Source organism: Eretmochelys imbricata, chromosome 1, assembly GCF_965152235.1.
Source record: "Eretmochelys imbricata isolate rEreImb1 chromosome 1, rEreImb1.hap1, whole genome shotgun sequence".
Classification (NCBI taxonomy): Eukaryota; Metazoa; Chordata; order Testudines; family Cheloniidae; genus Eretmochelys; species Eretmochelys imbricata.
The window spans coordinates 188,210,447-188,227,715 of record NC_135572.1 but is presented as its reverse complement, the minus strand read 5'-3'; the positions used below and the strand labels follow the sequence as shown (position 1 = coordinate 188,227,715).

The 17,269-nt window shown below is 40.8% G+C and overlaps 1 protein-coding gene across 4 annotated transcripts in view; it reads right to left on the bottom strand.

Annotated features, from left to right (window-relative positions):
- The window catches only part of DCAF6 (DDB1 and CUL4 associated factor 6), a 165,158-nt gene that overhangs the window by 41,345 nt on the left and 106,544 nt on the right, over positions 1–17,269 (bottom strand). For 3 of the 4 annotated variants that reach the window (XM_077820404.1, XM_077820420.1, XM_077820426.1), the window contains 4 exons: positions 11,863–11,974; positions 1,991–2,133; positions 842–925; positions 357–684 (listed from right to left, as the gene is read on the bottom strand). In XM_077820404.1, the coding sequence (XP_077676530.1) occupies positions 357–684; positions 842–925; positions 1,991–2,133; positions 11,863–11,974 (667 nt within the window). The remainder of the gene's footprint in view (positions 1–356; positions 685–841; positions 926–1,990; positions 2,134–11,862; positions 11,975–17,269) is intronic. The other variant, XM_077820412.1, reaches the window with a different exon arrangement.

Below are 17,269 nucleotides of genomic sequence, written 5' to 3'. Positions count from 1 at the left end.
ACCATGGAAGGGGAATACAGGTGCTGTTGCCCTGAAATTGTGACAGTATCCTAACATGCGTTGAGAACAACACTGATTAACTGCAAATATTTATCAATGGGGAACTCAGATAAAAAGCTGTTTTTATTCCTTTAGCAAGAAATACACAAACACAACAAGTATTAGGTTTGTATGAGTTTCTTTTTTAAAAAAATATATATCCTAACTAGATGCAGCCTTCAAGGTTCCTGTTGTTGATGAGGCGCTCTGGGCCACAAGCTTTAAGATCCTTCTGTAGGGGGCTGGGGCATCAGTTCCTAGTTTTCCCTCAGAAAATACTGATGCCAAATAATAGAAAAGGAAAGAATTCTACTAACCTATGTCCTGGTCCTCCTCGATACCTTGCACCAGGTATCAGGACAGGGTCATCATCACTATCATCAGTTTCTTGGAAAGCAGTGCTTCTGGTGGATGATTCTTCATGACTTGCAAGCCCTGAGGAGTCTGGCTGCGGTTGACGTTCATGGTTTGTATTAACTGGATTGGCAGTGGACTCTGTACTTTGACGACTTGAACTCTCTTGCTCTTTGCTTTTTTCACCTGAAGGTCCTTCCTCTGGGTTCCTACAGATGCTGTCAAGATTGGGATCACTTTCTCCTTCTGTGCTGGTTCCAGGATGCTCAGATACATCCTTATCTGACACAGCTAACAGAAAAAGGCGGTCAAAATTAGCCACTGACAGCACTGATAGTTATAGTTTACTTAGGAAGACGTTGTTATAAATGTTATAAATAAATTTTGTGTTTGGCTTGGCTTTACCCTTTTTCAACCAGACAATCATATGAAGAAACAGCAGACAAACCTGTTTTTGTTCTCTCTACAGCTTCATCTATAGCTTTCAACTCTTCAGCACTTGTGACTTCCTCATGCAATTCTTTACAGACTCCTGAAATTAAACACCAGATCATATAATCATTTCAGTAACATGAGTATACACCATAAGTCTTGTAGAACATTGGAATTGCTACACTGGGTCAAGCCACTGGTTCATGTAGACTGGTATGCTACGTCCCGTAGGTGTCCATATCTAATGCTTCAGGGGAAGACAAAAAGACCCCATACATCCACTTACCAATTGTTCAGTTTGGTATATCAGAGAATAAAAGTGGGGTGGGAAGATTCTTTCTTGGTCCATGCTACAATTCAATACTTGATCATACAAGTATTTTAGTAGCTAATTTACTTTTAATGTTGTGAAACAGAAGATGTGATAACTCATAGTTATGATTACCTAGAGTTACAAAGGTTAATTAACTTATTTAAAGGTAATCTTCATATCTCTAGGCATTTCTTTGGAAATCCTCACTATATACTCACTGATACAGCCATTGCTCCAATTGTCTCCTGTAGCAATGAATCCAGCAGGTTGACTGAATTCAGCACAATACATTTTTCTCCAGATTTACACCTTAACATTGTATGCCCCCTTTATAAGCTGCCAACTTCAACTGTCCATTTACTAAACGGATTAACAAGTGAAAACAGGAGGATTTTTAATGTAAATTTTAATGCTGTTTAAAAGTTAACAGCCCTGAAGACCAGAGTCCCCTAATTATCCAGAGTACAGATACAGCATAGACATGGTGGTACAAGCCTTCTCTACTCCACCAAAGTTCTTTAATTCTGGCCTGGAAAAAACTCCTCCTCAAGGGGACAATAAAAACTATTCACTGTTCTCCCATAATACAAAGAAATAAAGGACAAGAAGTTCAGAATTAAGAAAAACATTAGTTTCTCTTATACATAGCTACATGCCTCTTCAGTTGACAACTGGAATTAGTTTTGTAAAGCAAATAATTTTTTGCCTCCCTGAGCTCTGTTATCCGTTTTGCCTTCTTGGAAATAAATGAGAAAAATAATGTTGTATTAAGGTTACATTCTGCCCTCATTTTGGTATGTGAGAGACTCCCACTGAGTTCAATCATAGCCATGAGTAGAATTGGGACCTTACCATTACAGGAAAAACTACGTATCTTACTTGTTTCTTCATTTTCTGGTGTTGTCTGTTCTGAGCTGTGTGTTCTTAAAGCTTCTTCCTGGCCTTCCGGTTTGCAGTGACTTCCACTCCCTCTCGAACTCGAAGTTGTGCTGCTCCTAACAACAAAGCACGTGTAAAATGGTTCAGTAATGAGGCAAAGACACAAGCAGACTCCATTTTAAATCAAAGGGACAACCACAAAGCACAACATCCCTACAACTTATTACTATAAGTAATTACAAAACAAATACAGATAAAGTCAGATGTTTGGAGCCAAATTTTCAGAAGTAGCTTCTAAAATGAGGCCCTCATTTTATAAAGGTGGAATCCTTAAGGGCTTGATTAAGCAAAATATATGACTACATCTAATCTTATTTTTTGGTTGTTGTGTCCATTGCCTTGAATTACCTTTTACAAATCTTTTTAATCACTGGAACATCATGTAATAAATTACAACAAAGTTATTAAAGTAGTAAAACCCTAAATCTGTACTAAATGAGATTTTGAGAACCAGGGCTAAAAAATTCCATGCAGATGTGTGTCATAACTTCACAAGAATTTATTGGTCTGCAAAACCATGCACCATGGATTTGATGAAGTAAGTATATAGCATATAAAGACAGAAACAGAAGCCCTAACTTGCAGCTGTAGTAAGAAAAGGAAGAGACATGAACTAAGGTGTGTACATGAATAATCTGTTATAACATACTGTCTATGTTACCTTAAACCAGTCTTTTTATGTTGTAATAACCCATACATGTTTTAACCTAGACTGTAAACTTTCCACAGCAAGGACCAGACTTCTGCTATGTTCTGTAAAATTAATAAATAACTTTTGGCCATGCCACAAATAATAAACTATTACAGGGACTAAAGTGGTCACCTTTAAAATATCAAAATTTAACATATGTTACTATTAAGTGGTATTTGAGGTCTGTTTTCCCCCTACGCTTAGAGTAGGTGGGACATCTGTTGGCAAATGTTTTTTCTTTTTAAATGGGGAAAATGGCTCCTTCTCAATTAACATATAGAACTGCCTCCATGTCTTGAAAGACCTTTAGAATAGTTTTATCCTTATGAAACAAAGTTCTTTTCCTCCTGGGGTCTCATGTTTTAACTCACTCTGCTCCTCTTCTTGTTCCCAACTTACAACAACCACAACCATAAAACAATGAAAACCTTTCTGAGCACCATCTCAATGAAAGTGGAGGTGAATATTCAATCTTGCACCTTTTCTTTGTTGCTGGACTGAGAAAACTCACTCTTGTGGACAAGGAATGAAATGAAGATGGGTAGAATGATCATAAGTGGGACTTTTAGGTCTATGAAAGGTGAGGTGAGGTAGCTAGTCTCTTACACCATTTGTTGTTCTTGCAACCATTGCTGGGCACATGCAAATCCTTGCTAGCCCTGAGAACATTCTCCTGGCTTGGGAATTTTGGGGATCAGTTCACATGGCATTAGGAATGAGTCATAGCTACCATGAAGGTGCTTGGATTCTGCTCATCTTATCTGGATGGTAATTGTGGAACTCCTGTTGCTATGTCTATTGACTTAAGATCCTAATATACAACCTCTGGAACATGAATTACTTGTCCCAAGAAAGGACTAGAGATGCAAGCACTTTAACACTTACCATCCTGGATAATTTACATGTGGTTGAGTGAGTTTGAGGTAAAGACTACCTTTAGAGAACACCCTTGAACTACTGCAGCTTTTCTGCTGGTCTCCCATTGAGCTGACCTGAGGTGATGGGGAAATGATGTGGAGTGCCAAATAATCTTGGTTTTCTTGGTGCCTCCATTTTCTGCTCTTTGTTGTCCTCCATAGTAAGTATTAGCAAAGTAAGGCACACTATGCAGTAAATTAGATTGTGGAGAGGCCTTATAAACTGAAAGAAGCATCTAGCACACAACTACGGCTAAACTAAAGGGCCACTTATATAATCTTGCCCTGGTGGTGGGAACAGCAGCCAGCCAATAAAGGAAACAAGACAGAATAGGCGAATCTCTAAGAAACTGGTCAGAAACATGATAAAGTTCAGGCTCATTGCTGGAAAAGAGTTAAGACAACAAACAAGAAAAGAGGATAGAAAATAAGGAAAAAGTTCCATTGGAGACCAGGAGGTTTCTGCTACTTCTTCCAGCAGTCTCTCAGAGACATAAGCTTTCTGACAACCTCTCCCTATTGGCATGTCTTAGACAGACATTCCCTGACTGGCAGCTCTGATTCTGGGTCCACATGTGGCAGGAAAACCCTAGTAAAAGAAAAGGAGGACTTGTGGCACCTTAGAGACTAACAAATTTATTTGAGCATAAGCTGTAGCTCACGAACGCTTATGCTCAAATAAATTTGTTAGTCTCTAAGGTGCCACAAGTCCTCCTTTTCTTTTTGCGGATACAGACTAACACGGCTGCTACTCTGAAACTTAGTAAAAGAGTGGTGAATAGGCTTTTTTCCCTGACAAACCAGGAGTTTTACTCCTGTACAACCAAAACAGCTACATGAACGCAAGATTGAGTCCACTCTGACTCATCCATCAACAAGTGTCGGCCAAATCAAACCACTACAGGTGATTATGTAAGAGAAAGAAAGAACATGTGGATTTGCACATGCCAAATGGAGTTTGTGATGCGAATTGCAAGAAAAAAGAATTTAACCTGTAAACTGAGCGCAATTGATATGGAACCACTGAGGAAAAAATACAAATTCCTTTAGTAACTTTCAGAATCACTTTTCTGTCTAATTGAAGTTTGAAGCTGGTTTTTGTGCTTTTGCCAGTTTAAAATCAGACTTTTAATGTTTTTGACCAGTATAGCACACAAAACTATGGTCGCTGAGTACTTCAGTAATGTAATTTTAGCACATTAAATACTACCAGTTGATAAAAGTAACTAAAAAATTTATTAAAAAACACAACAATAAGGAGTCCGGTGGCACCTTAAAGACTAACAGATTTATTTGGGCATTAGTCTTTAAGGTGCCACCGGACTCCTCATTTTTTTGTGGATACAGACTAACATGGCTACCCCTCTGATACATAAAAATTTATTAATGTTCTGCACCTCCCACAGAACATGCCTGTCCTAAAACATTCAACAATAATCACTCCAAAAACTATAAGTGTATGGTTAGTTAAAGCCAGCAGAAGACAGTCTTGCAACAATCTGAAGCATGCCAGATTTAGATTCTGACAGTCTATTTAAGATCTTCTATCATACCCATGACAGGAGTGTCTAGGGCCCAGATCTGTGTGGGTAGATTCAGAGAAGTCAATGGGACTCCATGTAGATATAAGGATCAGGGCTTAAGGCCTGGATTTTTAAAGGTTATTTAGGCATTGCTGCACTCAGTACTGTAACACCTAACTAATTTAGCAGCCTAAATCTCATTTTCAAATGGGATTTAAGCACTTAGGAGTCAAAATCCGATTGAAACTGCTTAAGGAAGCAAGTTTCAAACTGTTACAGGGTACAATGTGTTTTATTTTTAGAACTGTAGTGTTTACTAAAAGTTAAAAATATTTTTCTCATTTTAAGTGTATGATAGCAAAGAGACCTTTTTCTTGGTATTATTACTCTACATATTAAACAATTTTAGAAAATTAAACCTGCCTCTTGGTAGCAGGGACAGAAGAGAATGAGTTATTACTGTTTGTCTCCCGAGAGTAAGAACTTCAGCTACTACAGTGATGGACATCAGTATAAAACAGGGCTGACCCAGGCCACTTAGATAGATTATCCGGTAGGATCAGTTTCTATTTTAAATGAATACACATACAAATTACATTAGTTTTCAAACATTAGCATCTTAACTATTTCAAAAAAAGTGTTAAGAACTAATACACCTAGGACATATAATAAAATAATTGCCTTATACATTTAACCTAAAAATATGAAGGCTTTTTTAAGTTTTAGGAGCGCAGAATCCAGTCATTTAATATTACATATGTTTAGTAGATTAAAAAAATATAATGGAAAAGAATTTGTCTGCGTCCAGAATTAATGCTGGATTGCAACATGGCCATCTACATAGTAGTGAAATATAGTATTCAGTTTGTGAAACCAACTAAGAAACCGAAGACATACTAGCTGTGGGTTTATTTGTTTGTTCTGGTGGGAAGGGGTGGTTAATGTGGGGTTTTTGGTCTAAGGAAACTTGCATCAAGATGTTGCAAATTTAAAAAAAAAAGAAGACAAACAAAAACTATTCCTGGGTTACATACCAGTAACTGGAACTCTCCTATTGTGTAATCTCCTCCACTATTATCCCTGGTATTGTGGTGGCCCCTACCTATGGGCCCCTGTCAGAGACCAGGGCCCTCAGTGGAATTTTAAAGAGCTAAACTCTATGAATTTTCCACAAGAACCACCTTGCTAGACTTCAGCACTGTAAGTTTCACATTGACTTTGAACATGCACCATCAAATTGCCAGTCATCAACTAGCACTGCACCTCACCACATAAGCCCTCTGTCCTTCCTGTACAATGTAATACGTAAGTGGAAGTGAGTCCATGGAAAATAGTGATTGAAACTGTGCGCTAACCAATCAAGTTTTCTTCAGCTTATCACAGTTTCCCGCTCTTACCAGACTGACCACGTCTACACTACAAATTTTGGTCAATACAAGTTACATCGGCATAAAGCTGCCACAGTTACTATGTTGCTTGTGTGCATGCATACTGGGCTCCTTGTGTTGGTGCTATACATGCTCAACAGGAGTGCTTGTGTCGATGCACAGTGCAGCGCACCATAGGTAAGTATTCCACTCTGTTTTTTGAGAAGTTTTCACAATGCACGGGGAGGGGGGCGCAGAACTGAATTGCACAGGGGTGCCTGGGAACAAGAGGTCAACTTCCCAGCATGCATCTGCCTTCATCCCATAATGTCACCTACATCACATAATTTTCATGCCTTTTTAAAAATCCCATTAACTTGAATGACCCTCCTCGCTGTCCGCCATCTCTGACAGAAGCATGGAGCCTGCACAGCTCTGCACCATTGTCATAAGCATTGCAGACACAGGAAGCACTATCCTCTGTTATCTGCAGAGCCATAAGAAAAACTGAATGAGCAGGGAACATGACTATTTCTTTGAAGACAGATTTTGTGGGACGTAGTGGAAACCAATTCCAGGCTGTTGGTGGCATTCATGGTAGTGGAATGCTGCTCCTGGGCCCAAGAAACAAGCACTTACTGGTGGCATAAAGCAGGCTTTGGATGATGAACAGCGGCTGCAGAACTTTCCGATGCACAAATCTACATTCCTGGATCTGTGCACCAAGCTTGCCCCAGCCCTCCAGCACAGGGACACCAAAACGAGAGCTGCACTCACCGTGGAGAGGCGAGTGGCAATAGCACTATGGAAACTTGCAGTGCCAAATTGCTACCAGTCAGTGGGAAATAATTTTGGAGTTGGAAAATCCATACTGAGGGCCACTGTCATGCAAATGTGCAGGGCTATTAATCATCTCCGGCTACACAGTACTATGACTCTCAGCAACGTGCAGAATATAGTGTATGTATTTTCAGCAAAAGGGTGTCCAAACTGCAGTGGAGCAACAGACAGCATACATATTCCTATTTTGGCACTAGACCACCTAGCCACAGAGTATGTCAACAGAAAGGGCTACTTTTCTACAGTGATGCAAGATTGGTGGATCAGCATAGACACTTTACGGACATAAATGGTAGCTGGTCGGGGATGGTGTGGGTGCTCACATCTTTAAGAACGCAGGACTGTTCAGAAAGCTACAAGCAGGGACTCTCTTTCCTGACTGATGGATTACTATTGATGATGTTGAAATGCCAATAGTGATCCTGGGGGACCCAGCCTACCCCTTGCTCTCTGGCACATGAAGCCATACCCCAGCTATATCAACAGCACCAAAGGAAGATTCAACTACTGGCTCAGCAGATGCAGAAGACAGTTAAATGAGCTTTTAGTAGGACACTGACATTGTTTACTCACAAGACTGGATCATGGTGAAAAAAGCACCCCAATGATTATATCTGCCTCTTGTGTCCTGCATAGTATCTGTGAAGCAAAGGTGGAAAAGTTGCCACCTGGCTGGAGAACAGAGGTGAAGAGACTGTCTGCTGAGTTTGAACCACCAGACACAAAAGAACTCAACGCATAGCTATACGACGCAGGGAGGCTTTGAAAGAGCACTTTAACAGTAAGCCCTTGTAATATCTTGTGCCATACCGTACTCTACCTGTCTCTGCTGTATTGGGGCCTGTTAGGAATTGTGTGGTGCTTCATGTATGTCTATGAATATAGCTCTTTCAATGCAACTATTAAATTTTGCGGTGCTTACTGCAGATCTATGATAATTACACCGTGTTTGCCACCGATCCTATGAGTTGTGTCACACTGTACAGTAGCAAGTAGGCGGGTGCTTTCAGAACTACTAGGTACTCCAACATATGTTGTGAACTAACGAACAGGAATGATTTTCCAAATAATACAATTTTATTCAGTACCAAAATCAGTGGCCAAAAAAAAAAAAAAAAAAAAAAAAGACTCTGCAATTTAAAAGCAAATACATAAAAAACTTAATATATTAATGAAACAGAACTTAACAAGGGGAAAAAACATTCATGTCCATTTTGCCTACACATACAGCAACAGTGGCTTTCATAAGTCAGGATATGTGAAGCTTGCTGTGTCCTTAATGTCATCTAGCATGAAGTGGTAGGGGTAGGAATGCAGGTCCTGACGCGGGGGTTGGACTAGATGACCTCCTTAGGTCCCTTCCAACCCTGATATTTTATGATTCTTGTAGCAGGAGGTGTAAGAAGCTGCTGAAATGGAGTTCTCCATGTACTGCAAAGGGAGGCAAACCCATGGTTGTTGAACAGGCACTATTTTTATAGTGGGGATGCTGAAAGCCATTGAACAAAACTCTAAACCCTTTATATGATGGAAACCACTTCAAGCCAGCGGGTGCTACCGCATCCTCAGCACCACTAGTTACAGCACCCCTGCCTGCAGCTCCACAAGAGTCTGCAGCATCTGTGTTTGCCAACAGAGAAGCCCCATTATGTCCTGATGCATCTCCCTCTCCTTTTTCCTGCTGGGACTCTCTCCTCTCTACTCTTCCCTTCTCCACGATGCCTGCTGTATTCACCCTCAGGCCCTCTGCTCACGGTCTGATCAGCACAGGTTACAGGATCTCATTGAACATGTAATTCCAAGTCCTCTTCTTTCACCTTATCTGGCTCAGGCATTCCACGGATCTGCAGAAGGAACCCCTCAACGCCGCAACTGCAGTAGCTGCAGATAAAACACACAGTGGTACCGTTATCAATACAGTCACAAGAGAAAGCAAAAGTTAAGATTCAAAAAGCCCTTCCTTTGCTCCTCTAAAGTTTTACACAAGACTTGCTTATTGACACTTCAATAAGGGGTGGTTATTTTATCAGATATCTTATTCCTGAAGGTAACAAAGGCAGAGAAAGCACAGCTACTGCTGGGGGCCCATATATTGTTAGCCTATGTACTGCAATGGTGCCTGTCGAAGGTATTGCTGACTGGTGTGGGAAAGCGTCCTACCATCGAAGAAGAAATAAGGCAGCCACCCTAGAAACCTTCAGGAGAGGACTGCAGAGTACCCCCATGGAAGTCTCATTGAGATCTCTCAGGATTAAAGGGATGTTCCTGTGTACATAAACAGCTCCACATGGGCCCCCTTGCCTAACTCTATAGGGGAATTAAAAGCAGATAACAACACTACCTCTCTTTGTAGTACCACTACCTATTCTAGTAATAGTATATTAATGAAAAGTCGGTAGCTGTGTCCTGTTAAGTTGGGGGCACCATCAATGTAATGGGAAATAAATTTACACACTTACCCAAAGCTCCTTCCCCTGTATCAGGCTCTCCCATGCTCGACTGCCAGGACTGACTGGATTGCAGTAGAGTATCAAACAGGTACTGGCTCGCAGAATAGCTAGACCTCCCAGTCACGTGTCTCCCATCCTCCTCCTCCTCACTGTTCACACTAGGGGCCTGTGACTTGGCTCCTCAGAGGTATCCACACTGGTATGCGGGGTGGATAAGAGCGTCTCCGCCAAGTATGACATGCAGCTCTTGTAAAAGCGGCAGGTTTGTGGCTCAGCATCAGATTGACTGTTGGCCTCCCTGGGTTTCTGATATGCCAGTTGAAGTTCCTTTTGCTTTCACGCAACACTGCTGTTGATCCCTTTCATTCCCATTCTCCTGAATCCCCCATGCAATATACTCAGACGTCAACATTTCTACAGCTGGTCCATGGCTGTGCTTGCACAGTCTCTTCTCCCCACAGGCCAAAGAGATTCAATATTTCCTGTCTACTCCAGGTAGGAGCACTTCTGGACTGCATAGCCAGCATGGTCTGTGGCACACAACAACAGAGAGCTGGAAAAGGCATTTCAAAAATATGCAGGGCTTTAAAGGAGCATGGGGCCTTCCAGTCTTCTGTGAGCCCGAGCAGTGGAATTCACAATTGTGACCAGAGCACTCTGTGTTGGGCATTGTGGGACAGCTACTAGACTGCTGTTAGGGTCGACATAAGTAACTGTCTACACTCGTGCTGCATTGACTTCAGTACATCGAACATGGCTCAACACCACTCAGGGAGGTAGTGTTACTGTGTCGCTGTAATGGGGCACTTACGTCAGTGGCAGACAAATTTAAGCGTAGACACATGCATCACTAGGTCAATGCAAGACGGCTTACATCAGCCTAACTTTGTAGTGTAGACTGGGCCTGAGAAGCAGTGTCCCCTTCAAGGACAGGACGTAAGGAATGAATATCTAAAAAGTATCAACATAAAGAAAACATCTAAACAACTATTGCTTGCCCAAACTGCATGTCCAGACAGACATGCACCTTATAGCTGTCTGAGAACTCCAATTTGTAGTTAAGATTTCAAGACTCTGTAGCTGTGCAGCATGATATATAGATTTTTAAAGTAGTAAACAAAAAGTTTGAAAGACTGTTAAAAAGAAGACTAATTTCCTTTTATACCCTTTTATAGACCCATGTGCTATGGAGATGTTTCTTTCTGGGTCCATGGGGCCTAAGAAGTGATCACATGGAGCCTCTCTCTCTCATGGTTACCCCCATTTCATACTACCCTTCAATTTCCTTCAATTGCCCTTCAATTTAGTTGAGGTTCAGACATTTTCAAGCAATGTTTGGATTTCTCTGTGCCAACAAGGGAACACAGATCCTGGTGCAGTTCTCGGTCCACAAATTTGAAATAGCTCTTTTAAAATCCATGTAGACTCAATAGATGTGTCTTTCAAGAGTATTTTTTTCTGAATTATTTTAAGATTAAGATGATCTATACAGTGAACTATTACTACTTTTCATTTTTTTAATTATGAAATTCACAACATATTTCTGTAATTGTGCCTGCTCCAAAACCTTCTTTAGCTAGAAGAATTAAATCCGTAGCATTCTAACATAGATGTACTGTTACAAAGTGAAGTTTGCTGAGCTGTGTTTATAAAAAAAAATTCTCCACAACTTAAAATGTTAATGATGAAAGCTACTTTTTCCTATTCTTTACATACTCTTTGCTATATATTTAAAGACTGGGGAAGAATTTTGCCCACTTAAAATAACTTTGCCTGAGATAACTGAATGCAAATGGAACACAAAAAATAGTTTATTCCTAATCAGATGGTCACTACCTCTGTAAAATACTAATACAAAACTATGAAACAGCAGGAAATAATACATATTAAGTGGTATATATAATTTAAAAAATAAAATCATTTTAGGTAAACAAATGCTAATACAAAGGAAAATTGTGCTTATTAACAGCTAACAAAACAAAACAAAACAAACTTACCACTCATCCGTGAAGTCCAATTTTATCGTGCTTGTAGTAGTTCCTTCTGTACTGTAGTGCAAACTTAAAACTGGTTCACCTGTTCCTGCTCGTGGAATCTGCTTTTCACTGTCTGTAAACAAGGGTTGATAATATTTGAATGTGTCTCAGTAATTTATGTAAAACTGTTAAATAATGGAAACACCTTCAGACATGAATTAAGACAACAAAAAAATTCTCTCCAATACAGTCTGTTTTAAAGCCAGACACAGAACAAACCAAAAGTTAAATGCTCTGGAGTGATCGTACTGAATTTGTATTTTGCAAAGCTTAGGGACTAGCCTAAAGATATAACAATTTGTATTTATAACAATGAAAAGGGCATGTGTGGTCCTTAGATTTGTGCATAAGATTCCTTCTGATTTACATCGGAGTCATAAATAGAATCATAGAAATATAGGGCTGGACCCCAAGAAATCATCAAGTCCAGCCTCCTGTGCTGAGACAGGACACCAAGTAAACCTAGACTACCCCTAACAGGTGTTTGTCCAACCTGTTCCTAAAAACTTCCAGTGATGAGGATTCCACAACCTCCCCTGGAGGCCTATTTCAGAGTTCAACTACTCTTAGGGTTAGAAAATTTTCCTTAATATTTAACCTACATCACTCTTGCTGCAAATTAAGCCCATTACTTCTTGTCCTAATCTCAGAGTATATGGAGAACACTTGATCGGCATCTTCATTATAAAAGCCCTTAACATATTTAAAGACTTATCAGATCCCCCGTCAGTTTTCTTTTCTCAAGACTAAACATGCCCAGTTTTTTTCCCTTCACAAACCTAGGTCAGGTTTTCTAAAGCTTTTATAATTTTTGTTGTTCTCTTCTGCTCTCTCAGTTTGTCCACATCTTTCCTAAAGTGTGATCCTCAGAACTGGACACAGTACTTCAGCTGAGGCATCACCAATACAGAGTAGAGTGGTATAATTAGCACCCATGTCTTACATATGACACTCCTGTTAATACACCCAGAATGGTATCAGCCTTTTTGGCAACTGCATCACATTATTGATTCATTCAATCTGTGATCCATTATGACCACCCAGATCCTTTTCAGCAGTCCTACCACCTACCCAGTTATTCCCCATTTTGTAGTTGTGCATTTGATTTTTCCTTCCTAATTGATGTACTTTGCACTTGGGTTTATTGAATATAATTTTATTGATTTCAGACCAATTCTTCAATTTGTCAAGGTCATTTTGAATTCTAATCCTGTTCTCCAAACTACTTGCAAGTGCTCCATTATCCAAATCATTAATGAAAATATTGAATAGTATGGGACCCAGGATTGAACCTATGGCTCCCAACTAGATATGTCCTCCCAGTTTGAGGGTGAAACACTGATAACTCTGAGTACCATCTTTCAACAACTGTGCACCCATTGCATAGTAATTCCATCTAGACCACATTTCTCTGGTTTGCTTATGAGAATGTCATTTGGGATTGTGTCAAAAGCCTTATTAAAATAAAAATATATTACATTTACTGCTTCCCCACATTCACTAGATCAGTAACTCTGTTGAAGGAAATTAGGTTGGTTTGGCATGGTTTGTTTTTGACAAATGCATGCTCGCTATTCCTTATAACCCTATCATCCTCTAAGCATTTACAAAACAATTTTTTAATCAATTTGTTCCAGTATCTTTCCAGGTATTAAAATTAGGCTGATTGATCAATAGTTCCCCAGGTCTTCTTCGTTCCCCTTTTTAAAGATAACTACACATTTCTGCCCTCTCTAGTTCCACGAGTTCCCAAAGATAACCGCTAACAGTTCCAAAATTGCTTCAGCTAGTTCCTTAAACAACCTAGGATGAATTCCATGAGGCTCCGCCGACTTGAACACATCTAACTTATCTAAATATTCTTAAACCTCTTCTGTCCCCATTTTGGCTTGCGTTCCTTCCCCTGTGATTTGGTCCTTTGTGAGCAGAATGTTTCGAGTTTGTTGTATGGGAACATGGACTATTATTTCATCCAGTGCTACATTTTGAAAGTGCTCCTTTTCCCCACCCATCCTCATTGCCCAAAGTTATCCTAGTGTAAATGTTCTTTATGCTGAAACTCATGGGTAGTAACGTGGATTATTTCATCCAGTGCTACATTTTGAAAGTGCTCCTTTTCCCTACCCCTCCTCATCGCCTAAAGTTATCCTAGTGTAAGTGTTCTTTATGCTGAAACTCATGGGCAGTAACATCAAATACAAACTTACTACACAAGTGCTCCTTGTTCTGAACCCAGATTAGTGGGAGAATTCTTGACTTCCATGCCCCACATAGGCCACTTATGTGAAGCCCACTTACTCCAGTCGCATATGAATTATGAGACTATCAGTAACCCATTGCTATTAATGTATTATTAATTTATTAATTGTTAAACATCAATGCACAGTCTTCCCCTAGCTGTCATTCGAGTTTCCAAAAAAAAAACAAAAACAAAAACAAAAAAAACCAGCTTCTTATACTTGATCCTGCTCTGAAGCCATCACCCTACATTTGTAACATTGAGTTTTTTCCCACAATGTCAAATAACCATCAAATTCTGCCCATTGAAGTCATTGACTTCTCTACATAACAGGGTCAAATTTTACTCATGCATAGTCTCTGCAGGATCAAATAGAACGAAAGTGAGGTTGCTCACCATGTGCAGTAAGTGTAGTTCTTTGAGCTGTATGTCCCTCTGGGTGCTCCACTTCAGGTGCGCGTGTTCCCCACGCACCTTTGATTGGAGATTTTCATTAGCAGTGTCAGTTCAGCCCATGCATACTGTTTGCTCACTCTGACCGTCTCTGCTTGACAGTACTGGAACCTTCCCAGAACCATGTTTACTTTGAGAACTGTGGGATTTTCCTGCCTCACCAGTACCAGAGGATCCCTTTGCCTCTATTGTACCAAGCCTCAACGCTGCTGACCTGCTCGGAGAGTGAGATCTTTTTGAGGATGGTACCTTAAAAAGGGTATTAGAGCTCCTCCTCTTAGGATCTTTAGAGGAGGTCTCTGAAGCCTTCCCCTATCTAGAAGGGTGTTGTGCTGAGGTCAAAAGGGCCACTAGAGACTGTGGTGACTGATGTATAGTGGGAGTTCTCCTGACCTGGCTGTGAAGTGGGGGGAAGGGAGCACTCCAACATTAACAGTCGCAGCTTGATTTTGCAGTTCTTCTGTGCCCTGGATTTGAGGGCTCAACAGAAATTACACTTCTGTGAGACATGCAATTCACCCAGCCAGTGAACACACTTACAGTGTGTCACTGACCGGGATAGCCTCTACCCCTTATGAGCCAACACTTAAATCCTAGTGAACCAGACATGCCCCTCACAGGGAGGATTTCCCAGGAAGAAATTAAACAATCTTTCAATAACCAGTAATTAACTGCTAATGTTGGTAGTCCATCACAAACTATAACGATATTGTCACATTTTTCATCTATGGCTATGCATTTCACTCTGAAGTTCGAACTCTGATGCATAGTCAGCCAAAACGAAGGCATGGGAAGTCCATATCTATGATATTTGATGATGCAGCTCTGTGTCATATTTCACATGCAGCCTGAAGACTATTTTGTCTACCCTGCTCAAACCTGTTACATGCTGATCTTGTCAGAGACCCCCAGTGAGTCCAGTTCTGAGCCATTTGCTTGAGTTCTTTGAGATGGATGCCAGCCTCCTGGAGACTGCTCATCAGGTTATCTTTGAAGCCCTTATGTGGACAACACTTCTTTCTCTTGCCCTGCCTCAACTCCCCAAACAAGATCTGTTTTGGGAGACTGTGGTCTTCCAGTCTGATGACATGTTCAGTCCACCTAAGTTGTGCTCTCAGTAGCATTTCCTCAATGCTGGCTGTGTTTGCTCTCTCAAGGACCTTAATATTGGTCACTCTGATCTGCCAGCAAATGCTCATTATTGAGCAGAGGGAGTGCATGTGAAATTGCTCAAGCTATTTAATGTGCCATCTATAGAGAGTCCATGTCTCAGATCCATACAGGAGAGATGTTAGGACCACTGCACAGTAGATCTTCAATTTGGTGGAGACACAAAATTTGTGTTGGTTAAGGATTTTTGTTCAGAGTTGGCCAAGGGCCTGGTAGGCTTTACTAATTCTGTAGGTAATTTCCTGATCAAAGGAACAGTCACTCGTGATGGCGCTACCCAAATACTTGAACTGATCTACATTTTTCAGCTGTGTGCCTTGTATGAAGATGGCTGGTGCTGGGGCACTAGAATGAGGTGCTGGTTGACACAAAACCACTGAGACTGATGGTGAGGCCAAAGAGCTGGGAGGCTTCAGGGAATCTATCAACAATGACCTGAAGGTCACTATGTCTATGGTCCATCAAGATGCAGCATCTGCAAAAAGTGCCTTGATGAGAAGTCTCTCCAGAGTCTTGGTCTTAGCATCGAGTCTTCGACGATCAAAGAGGGAGCCATCCAGTCAGTAGCAGATATAAATTCCCTGATCCAAGTCCCTCGTGGCATGGCTGAGGACACAGGCAAAGAACCAGTTGAACAGCACTGGAGCAGGTATGCAGCCTTGCTTCACTCCCTTTGAGATTTCATATAAGTCAGAAAAGTTACCATTGGAGAGCACTTGTACTGTCATGTGGTCATGGAACATCCAGATGATTTGTATGAATCTTCTTGGGCAGCCCAGTTTATGTAGAATAGCACACAGACCCTCTCTGTTGACCATATCAAAGGCTTTGGTCAAGTCAATGAATACTGCATATTCCATGTTCTGCTCTAAACATTTTTCCTGGACCCGCCTTATGACAAAAATCATAGTACTATGAGCTGGTCTGAAATCACACTGTGCTTCTGGCAGATTCTCCTCAGACATGTTTGGAATGAGTCTGTTCAGAAAAATGCGAGCTAGTATTTTCCTCGCTATACAGAGTAGGGAAATGCCTCTGTACTTTCCGCAGTCAGCTTTGCTGCTTTTGTTTTTGAACAGTGATGCAATAATAGCATCTTTGAAGTCTTGTGGCATTTCTTCTTCCTCCCAAATGCTACTCAAGAAGCCATGAAAACACCCCAATAGCCTTTGGGCCTGCTGCTTTGTACAGTTCTGATGCAATACCATCCTTTCAGATGCCTTTCCAGACCAGAGTTCCATTGTTTGATGGCTTTCAAGACTTCAACTGATGGAGGGAGGTCGAGATCCTCTTTGATGGGTTTCTCAGTAATTGATCAGACACACCAATTGACTGTGGATGCTCTATTGAGTAAACTATTGAAGTGTTCAACCCATCTCTGCATGATACTAACAAACTAAATAAACTAAGCAGAATGAACTCAGCAAGCAGCCGAGGCACGCACGATGCTGACATGCTAAACTCTGTTTCGGGCCGAGGCGGTTGAGAAAGAACTGAGGGCAGTTT